Source organism: Oncorhynchus nerka, linkage group LG18 (genome assembly GCF_034236695.1).
Source record: "Oncorhynchus nerka isolate Pitt River linkage group LG18, Oner_Uvic_2.0, whole genome shotgun sequence".
Classification (NCBI taxonomy): Eukaryota; Metazoa; Chordata; class Actinopteri; order Salmoniformes; family Salmonidae; genus Oncorhynchus; species Oncorhynchus nerka.
The window spans coordinates 84,512,299-84,522,765 of NC_088413.1; the positions used below are offsets into that span (position 1 = coordinate 84,512,299).

General features: G+C 39.5%; 1 protein-coding gene across 1 annotated transcript; it reads right to left on the reverse strand.

The window, feature by feature from the left end:
- Positions 1-3,800: 3,800 nt before the first annotated feature.
- On the reverse strand, positions 3,801-9,879 carry cfd (complement factor D (adipsin)). The gene is made up of 5 exons (XM_065004467.1): positions 9,772-9,879; positions 9,296-9,452; positions 8,816-8,957; positions 8,264-8,524; positions 3,801-4,561 (listed from the first exon to the last, which is right to left on the reverse strand). The coding sequence occupies exons 1-5, from the start codon at positions 9,827-9,829 to the stop codon at positions 4,412-4,414; spliced, it is 768 nt and encodes a 255-aa protein (XP_064860539.1). The 5' UTR covers positions 9,830-9,879; the 3' UTR covers positions 3,801-4,411.
- Positions 9,880-10,467: the final 588 nt, after the last annotated feature.

The window sequence follows — 10,467 nt, forward strand, 5'->3', positions numbered from 1 at the left end:
CAATTAGAGGCAGCTGTCTATCGTTGTCTCTGATTGGGAACCATATTTAGGCAGCCATATTCTGTGGGTATTTTGTGGGTGGTTGTCTTCTGTCTTTGTGTCATTGCACCAGATAGGACTGTTTCGGTTTTCACATTTGTTGTTTTTGTATTTTGTAGTGTTCTTGTGTATGGTCTTTATTAAACATGTTGAACTCTAACCACGCTGCATTTTGATCCTCCTCTCCTTCAGCCGAAGAAAACCGTTACACCTTACCTTTGATGCACTTCATCAGAATGCAGTCCTTGGAATCCCAGGTCCACAATAAATGCTTGATTTGTTAGAAAATGTCTGTTATTGATGTCCAATTAGATACTTTGGTTAGCGCGTTTGGTAAACAATTCCAAAGTCTCAAAGCGCGTCCATTATAACGTGACGAAATGTCCAAAAGTTCCGTAACAGTCAGTAGAAACATGTCAATAAAGGAGAGGAGGAGACTGATGTAGGAGACTAGAATAAAGGAGAGGAGGAGACTGATGGAGGAGACCAGAATAAAGGAGAGGAGACTGATGAAGGAGACCAGAATACAGGAGAGGAGACTGATGAAGGAGGCTAGAATAAAGGAGAGGAGGAGACTGATGTAGGAGACTAGAATAAAGGAGAGGAGGAGACTGATGGAGGAGACCAGAATAAAGGAGAGGAGACTGATGGAGGAGACCAGAATAAAGGAGAGGAGACTGATGAAGGAGGCTAGAAGAGTGGCGGAGGAGACTGATGGAGGAGACTATATTTTACACTTCCGGCGCCGACAGAGATGGCCGCCTCGCTTCGCGTTCCTAGGAAACTATGCAGTTTTTTGTTTTTTTACGTGTTATTTCTTACATTAGTACCCCAGGTCATCTTAGGTTTCATTACATACAGTCGAGAAGAACTACTGAATATAAGATCAGCGTCAACTCACCATCAGTACGACCAAGAATATGTTTTTCGCGACGCGGATCCTGTGTTCTGCCTTACAAACAGGACAACGGAATGGATCGCATGCAGCGACCCAAAAAACGACTCAGAAAAAGAGGGAAACGAGGCGGTCTTCTGGTCAGACTCCGGAGACGGGCACACCGTACACCACTCCCTAGCATTCTTCTTGCCAATGTCCAGTCTCTTGACAACAAGGTTGATGAAATCCGAGCAAGGGTAGCATTCCAGAGGGACATCAGAGACTGTAACGTTCTGTGCTTCACAGAAACATGGCTCACTGGAGAGACGCTATCCGAAGCGGTGCAGCCAACGGGTTTCTCCACGCATCGCGCCGACAGAAACAAACACCTTTCTGGTAAGAAGAGGGGCGGGGGCGTATGCCTTATGGCTAACGAGACATGGTGTGATGAAAGAAACATACAGGAAATCAAATCCTTCTGTTCACCTGATTTAGAATTCCTCACAATCAAATGTAGACCGCATTATCTACCAAGAGAATTCTCTTCGATTATAATCACAGCTGTATATATCCCCCCCAAGCAGACACATCGATGGCTCTGAACGAACTTTATTTAACTCTTTGCAAACTGGAAACCATTTATCCGGAGGCTGCATTCATTGTAGCTGGGGATTTTAACAAGGCTAATCTGAAAACAAGACTCCCTAAATTTTATCAGCATATCGATTGCGCAACCAGGGGTGGAAAAACCTTGGATCATTGTTACTCTAACTTCCGCGACACATATAAGGCCCTGCCCCGCCCCCCTTTCGGAAAAGCTGACCACGACTCCATTTTGTTGATCCCTGCCTACAGACAGAAACTAAAACAAGATGCTCCCACGCTGAGGTCTGTCCAACGCTGGTCCGACCAAGCTGACTCCACACTCCAAGACTGCTTCCATCACGTGGACTGGGATATGTTTCGTATTGCGTCAGATAACAATATTGACGAATACGCTGATTCGGTGTGCGAGTTCAGTAGAACGTGCGTTGAAGATGACGTTCCCATAGCAACGATTAAAACATTCCCTAACCAGAAACCGTGGATTGATGGCAGCATTCACGTGAAACTGAAAGCGCGAACCACTGCTTTTAATCAGGGCAAGGTGTCTGGTAACATGACCGAATACAAACAGTGCAGCTATTCCCTCCGCAAGGCTATCAAACAAGCTAAGCGTCAGTACAGAGACAAAGTAGAATCTCAATTCAACGGCTCAGACACAAGAGGCATGTGGCAGGGTCTACAGTCAATCACGGACTACAGGAAGAAATCCAGCCCAGTCACGGACCAGGATGTCTTGCTCCCAGGCAGACTAAATACCTTTTTTGCCCGCTTTGAGGACAATACGGTGCCACTGACACAGCCTGCAACGAAAACATGCGGTCTCTCCTTCACTGCAGCCGAGGTGAGTAAGACATTTAAACGTGTTAACCCTCGCAAGGCTGCAGGCCCAGACGGCATCCCCAGCCGCGCCCTCATAGCATGCGCAGACCAGCTGGCCGGTGTGTTTACGGACATATTCAATCAATCCCTATACCAGTCTGCTGTTCCCACATGCTTCAAGAGGGCCACCATTGTTCCTGTTCCCAAGAAAGCTAAGGTAACTGAGCTAAACGACTACCGCCCCGTAGCACTCACTTCCGTCATCATGAAGTGCTTTGAGAGACTAGTCAAGGACCATATCACCTCCACCCTACCTGACACCCTAGACCCACTCCAATTTGCTTACCGCCCAAATAGGTCCACAGACGATGCAATCTCAACCACACTGCACACTGCCCTAACCCATCTGGACAAGAGGAATACCTATGTGAGAATGCTGTTCATCGACTACAGCTCGGCATTCAACACCATAGTACCCTCCAAGCTCGTCATCAAGCTCGAGACCCTGGGTCTCGACCCCGCCCTGTGCAACTGGGTACTGGACTTCCTGACGGGCCGCCCCCAGGTGGTGAGGGTAGGCAACAACATCTCCTCCCCACTGATCCTCAACACTGGGGCCCCACAAGGGTGCGTTCTGAGCCCTCTCCTGTACTCCCTGTTCACCCACGACTGCGTGGCCACGCACGCCTCCAACTCAATCATCAAGTTTGCGGACGACACAACAGTGGTAGGCTTGATTACCAACATCTGGCTGCTGCCAACACACTGACTCAACTCCAGCCACTTTAATAATGGGAATTGATGGGAAATGATGTAAAATATATCACTAGCCACTTTAAACAATGCTACCTAATATAATGTTTACATACCCTACATTATTCATCTCATATGTATACGTATATACTGTACTCTATATCATCTACTGCATCCTTATGTAATACATGTATCACTAGCCACTTTAACTATGCCACTTTGTTTACATACTCATCTCATATGTATATACTGCACTCAATACCATCTACTGTATCTTGCCTATGCCGCTCTGTACCATCACTCATTCATATATCTTTATGTACATATTCGTTATCCCCTTACACTTGTGTCTATAAGGTAGTAGTTTTGGAATTGTTAGCTAGATTAGACATATTAATGTAAAGAGATGTACTTGTTGGTTATTACTGCATTGTCGGAACTAGAAGCACAAGCATTTCGCTACACTCGCACTAACATCTGCTAACCATGTGTATGTGACAAATACAATTTGATTTGATTTGATTTGATTTGAACTAGCCTACCTGGTTAAATAAAGGTGAAATAAAAAAAATAAAAAATAAACATAATGTATGCATGGTTTTAATTCTGCTTGCACATGTCACAAAATGTTTGAACTTTTCACAGTATATTTGCCCAAATCATGTAAGATTGAAACTTTTACCCAAAACTACAATGACTTCATTGATTCATGTGTATGGTTTATTTGGGTGATTTTTACATAAGGAATGATTATATGTTTCATAAAGTGGTATAATATAATTAATATTGTTTTACTATGTTACTAAGCCATGGTCCTATGAGGCCTTAGTGCACTACATATGGAATATATTTGGGACACAACATTCTTCTATTGGTCCCGTCTATCCACTGGCTGTAGTGGGAGATGGGGGTGTATAAACCAGGCTTCTATTGAGTCATGGTCTTGTCTATCCACTGGCTGTAGTGGGAGATGGTGGTGTATAAACCAGGCTTCTATTGAGTCATGGTCTTGTCTATCCACTGGCTGTAGTGGGAGATGGGGGTGTATAAACCAGGCTTCTATTGAGTCATGGTCTTGTCTATCCACTGGCTGTAGTGGGAGATGGGGGTGTATAAACCAGGCTTCTATTGAGTCATGGTCTTGTCTATCCACTGGCTGTAGTGGGAGATGGTTGTGTATAAACCAGGCTTCTATTGAGTCATGGTCTTGTGATCCACTGGCTGTAGTGGGAGATGGTGGTGTATAAACCAGGATTGAGTCATGGTCTTGTCTATCCACTGGCTGTAGTGGGAGATGGGGGTGTATAAACCAGGCTTCTATTGAGTCATGGTCTTGTCTATCCACTGGCTGTAGTGGGAGATGGTTGTGTATAATCCAGGCTTCTTGCTGGATCCACACTTCTTCCCTCCATTTGAAGTGATCCCAACTGCTACACCATTATACAGGAGAGGACCTCCAGAATCACCCTGCGGGATCACACACACACACACACACACACACACACACACACACACACACACACACACACACACACACACACACACACACACACACACACACACACACACACACACACACATTTATTATGAAGGTTTCTCAGACATCTAAAGGTTATTTCTGTCATTACATATATATTTAATTGAACCCATATTTTACGACTTACGTCCACTTAGAACACATTCTCATTTACAGCCTGAGAAATAGTTACAGGGGAGAGGAGGGGGAATGAATGAGCCAATTATAAATGAAAGTAGAAAATGTTGAGGGATATTGGTTATTTCTGTCTTTCTATACATCATCAGGAATTTATCAATGGAAGATTTAGACATATTAATATAATTGGAGGATGTATTCAAATCATTTAAATGGTAGATCTAGACATATTATGTAAATAGGGGATTTATTCAAATGATGTAAATGGTAGATCTAGACATATTATGTAAATAGGGGATTTATTCAAATTATTTAAATGGTAGATCTAGACATATTATGTAAATAGGGGATTTATTCAAATGATTTAAATGGTAGATCTAGACATATTATGTAAATAGGGGATTTATTCAAATTATTTAAATGGTAGATCTAGACATATTATGTAAATAGGGGATTTATTTAAATTAATTTAAACGGAAGATCTATAAATTTGATTTGATTTGATTTGATGTAGACATATTAATGTATATAGAAGGTGTAGACATATTAATGTAAATAGATGTAGACATATTAATGTAAATAGATGTAGACATATTAATGTAAATAGATGTAGACATATTAATGTATATAGATGTAGACATATTAATATAAATAGATGTAGACATATTAATGTATATAGATGTAGACATATTAATGTATATAGAAGATGTAGACATATTAATGTATATAGATTTAGACATATTAATGTAAAGAGATGTAGACATATTAATGTATATAGAAGATGTAGGAATATTAATGTAAATAGATGTAGACATATTAATGTATATAGAAGATGTAGACATATTAATGTAAATAGATGTAGACATATTAATGTATATAGAAGATGTAGACATATTAATGTAAATAGATGTAGACATATTAATGTATATAGAAGATGTAGACATATTAATGTAAATAGATGTAGACATATTAATGTATATAGAAGATGTAGACATATTAATGTATATAGATGTAGACATATTAATGTAAAGAGATGTAGACATATTAATGTATATAGAAGATGTAGACATATTAATGTATATAGATGTAGACATATTAATATATATAGATGTAGACATATTAATGTATATAGATGTAGACATATTAATATTAATGTATATTAATGTAAATAGATGTAGACATATTAATGTATATAGATGTAGACATATTAATGTAAATAGATGTAGACATATTAATGTAAATAGATGTAGACATATTAATGTAAATAGAAGATGTAGACATATTAATGTAAATAGATGTAGACATATTAATGTAAATAGATGTAGACATATTAATGTAAATAGATGTAGACATATTAATGTATATAGAAGATGTAGACATATTAATGTATATAGAAGATGTAGACATATTAATGTAAATAGATGTAGACATATTAATGTATATAGAAGATGTAGACATATTAATGTAAATAGATGTAGACATATTAATGTAAATAGATGTAGACATATTAATGTAAATAGATGTAGACATATTAATGTAAATAGATGTAGACATATTAATGTATATTAATGTAGATAGATGTAGACATATTAATGTGAATAGATGTAGACATATTAATGTAAATAGATGTAGACATATTAATGTAAATAGAAGATGTAGACATATTAATGTAAATAGATGTAGACATATTAATGTAAATAGATGTAGACATATTAATGTAAATAGAAGATGTAGACATATTAATGTAAATAGATGTAGACATATTAATGTAAATAGATGTAGACATATTAATGTAAAGAGATGTAGACATATTAATGTATATAGAAGATGTAGACATATTAATGTAAAGAGATGTAGACATATTAATGTAAAGAGATGTAGACATATTAATGTAAATAGATGTAGACATATTAATGTATATAGAGATGTAGACATATTAATGTAAATAGAAGATGTAGACATATTAATGTAAATAGATGTAGACATATTAATGTAAATAGAAGATGTAGACATATTAATGTAAATAGATGTAGACATATTAATGTAAAGAGATGTAGACATATTAATGTAAAGAGATGTAGACATATTAATGTAAATAGATGTAGACATATTAATGTAAATAGATGTAGACATATTAATGTAAATAGATGTAGACATATTAATGTAAATAGATGTAGACATATTAATGTAAATAGATGTAGACATATTAATGTATATAGAAGATGTAGACATATTAATGTAAATAGATGTAGACATATTAATGTAAAGAGATGTAGACATATTAATGTATATAGAAGATGTAGACATATTAATGTAAATAGAAGATGTAGACATATTAATGTAAATAGATGTAGACATATTAATGTAAATAGATGTAGACATATTAATGTAAATAGATGTAGACATATTAATGTATATAGAAGATGTAGACATATTAATGTAAATAGAAGATGTAGACATATTAATGTGAAGTTCACATGTAGACATCCTGTCTCAGCCTCCAGTATTTACCCTGCAGTAGTTTATGTGTCGGGGGGCTTGGGTCAGTCTGTTATACCTGGAGTATTTCTCCTGTCTCAGCCTCCTGTATTTACCCTGCAGTAGTTTATGTGTCGGGGGGCTTGGGTCAGTCTGTTATACCTGGAGTATTTCTCCAGTGTGCTGTTTGAATTTAAGTATGCTCTAATTCTATCTTCTCTCTCTTCTCTCTCTCTCTCTCTCTCTCTCTCTCTCTCTCTCGGGGGACCTGAGCCCTTGGACCATGCCTCAGGACTACCTGGCACAATGACTCCTTGTTGTCCCCAGTTCACCTGGCCATGCTGCTGCTCCAGTTTCAACTGTTCTGCCTGCGCATATGGAACCCTGACCTATTCACTGTGATTACTATTATTTGACCCTGCTGGTCATTTATGAACAGTTGAACATTTTGGCCATGTTCTGTTATAATCTCCACCCCGCGTAGCCATAAGAGGACTGGCCACCCCTCAGAGCCTGGTTCCTCTCTAGGTTTCTTCCTAGGTTTTGGCCTTTCTAGGGAGTTTTTCCTAGCCACCGTGCTTCTACACCTGCATTGCTTCCTGTTTGGGGTTTTAGGCTGGGTTTCTGTAGAGCACTTTGATATATCAGCTAATGTAAGAAGGGCTATATAACTACATTTGATTTGATTTGACATATGAATATAAATGGCAGATGTAGACATGTAAAAGTGAATGAACGTGTAGACATATGAATTAAAATGGAGGATGTAGACATATTAATTAAAATGAAGAATGTAGACAATATTAATTAAAATGGAGGATGTAGACATATTAATTAAAATGAAGAATGTAGACAATATTAATTAAAATGGAGGATGTAGACATATTAATTAAAATGGAGAATGTAGACAATATGAATTAAAATGGAGGATGTAGACATATTAATTAAAATGGAGGATGTAGACAATATTGAAGATCTGGTGGACTTATTTTTTTATAGTCTACATTATTTTACAGATTATTTTGTGGTAGACTTACATCACAGGTGTCACTCTGTTTGCTGGCCGCACACAGCATGTTTTTGGTGAACTTCCTGCCATAGTAGTCACTGCGGCCACATCGAACACGGTTCATCACAGCGATGACCAGTTCCTGTAGCTTGTCAGGACGTGACCCCAGGTTGTTCAGTGACCCCCACCCCGCCGTGTTGACCTCCTGTTCCGTGGCGGGGTCAGCCCCATCGTCAGTCTGGAACTTCAGGGACTTTACTGCATCACTGGCAATGATTGGCCGGTCCAGCTGCCAATCACAGAGTAGATTTCTTGCTCAGAGGCAAGATAATGTGTAGAGTATGTCCCAACTGGCACCCTACTTCCTACATAGTGCACTACTTCTGACCAAAAAAGGAGTCAAAGTGGTCAAAGGTAGTGCACAATGACCGTAATAGGATGCCAAAATGGAGGCAAACCATACGGGTGTCTTCAAACAATATACATAAACTGTTGAACTTGGGTTGAATTGACCTGGCAGTTAAAGGGGACTGACACAGAGGAGAGAGAGAGAGAGAGACAAGACTGGTGTGTGACTTACCTTGACCAAAGCAATGTCATTATCATAGTTAGAGGTGCTGAAATCAGGGTGACTGAACACTTGAACAATGTCAAAGGTTTGTTTAGAATCCTCCGGTTCGCTCAGAGAGTGAGCTCCTAGGACCACCTTCCTCCCTTCTGACCTGTCAATCAAAACAAACAGAAACAAACAAAGATCAGTTACCACAACATAATGACGATGACGACAACACATGCTGCTCTGAGCAGTGAATCATTTCATCATCATCATCATCATCATCTTCACAAACATGTTAAATACGTCGCCAAATTAATAATGTGCTGCAAAATGTAGTTAATATAATTTATACATCAGTTTGATGGGACAATCTGAGCATCATTTTACTTTCCAATTGTCCATTTCCTGTAATTGTGCATATACAGTGAACTCGTACTACTGTAAAATGTTCCTATAATACCGCTACGGTAGAAACATGAGAACCTACACTACAGGAGAACTCACCCAGAGAGAAAGCAGTGTGCGGCGCTCATCACCCACTGATCGGCCACCAGAAACCCTCCGCACTCATGTTTCATCCTGCCTCCGTCGGCGACCTGCAGTGAGGCCATGTACGGACGGGAGTGGGCCTCCGCCTCTCGTCCACCGGTGATAGCATCACCTGAACATACGCCGCAGATAGAGAATCATAAATGTGGATCTAAACATGTCGATAGGTGCATAGATATCTTTGATCTGATAGCGTTTTAGGAGCAGGCTATTCTGTCCATAGAACATCAGAAAAGAAATGGGCCTAAGGGTTCATCTAAAAAGTATAATGGTAATTCATAGGCGACCAATTCATTCAAATAAATTCAAAAGAGTTTGCACACAGATTTAGTTTGTTTGGCTTTGGAAATGCCAATAAACACCTGAAAGCAAGCAGTGTAGGTATTAATTTCTAATTGAGAAAAGCCAGTATTGTAGAAGAATAAACTTACTGTATAAAAAGACAGCCAGCAGAGCAGCAGTCAGGAACAGCCGTCTCTCACAGCCCATTGTGTCAGTCTGTCTGGTCTCTCAGAGCAGAGAACACACAGTATTATTCTGAACGCAGAAAGGGAGGAAATATATAAATCAGCCAAGTTGGCGCAGAGAGGCGAGGGGAGGACATGCCTCCAACATTCCCACAACTCCAACAGGAAAAACAGAGAGGGAGATTGTCAGTGTGGTGCCAGGACAACAACCTCTCCCTCATCGTCAGCAAAACAATGGAGCTGATCGTGGACAACAGGAAACAGAGGGCCGAGCACACCCACATCTACATATTGGAGCAGGTCAAGATCTTCATGTTCCTCGGTGTCCACATCACTAAGTGCTAAACATGCTCAACACATTCTCATACAGTTGTGAAGAGCTACGTGAAGAGCTACGGCAATGCCTCTTCCCCCTCAGGAGACTGAAAAGATTTGGCATGGGTCCTCAGATCCTCTAAAATTCCTACAGCTGCACCATCGAGAGCGTTTTGACTGGCTGCATCACTGCTTGGTACGGAAACTGCCTGGCATCTGACCGTAACGGGCTACAGAGGGTAGTGCGTAAGGCCCAGTACATCACCGGGGCTGAACTCCCTGCCATCTAGGACCTCTATACCAGGCGGTGTCAGAGGAAGGCCCTAAAAATGGTAAAAGACAATA

Bases quoted from the DNA above. Each gene is read 5' to 3' on its own strand.
- cfd (XM_065004467.1), bottom strand. From the start codon at position 9,829: ATGGGCTGTGAGAGACGGCTGTTCCTGACTGCTGCTCTGCTGGCTGTC. The intron at 9,453-9,771 runs GTAAGTTTATTC...GCGTATGTTCAG, and splicing joins GCTGGCTGTCTTTTTATACA to GTGATGCTATCACCGGTGGA. The intron at 8,958-9,295 runs GTGAGTTCTCCT...TTTGATTGACAG, and splicing joins GCACACTGCTTTCTCTCTGG to GTCAGAAGGGAGGAAGGTGG.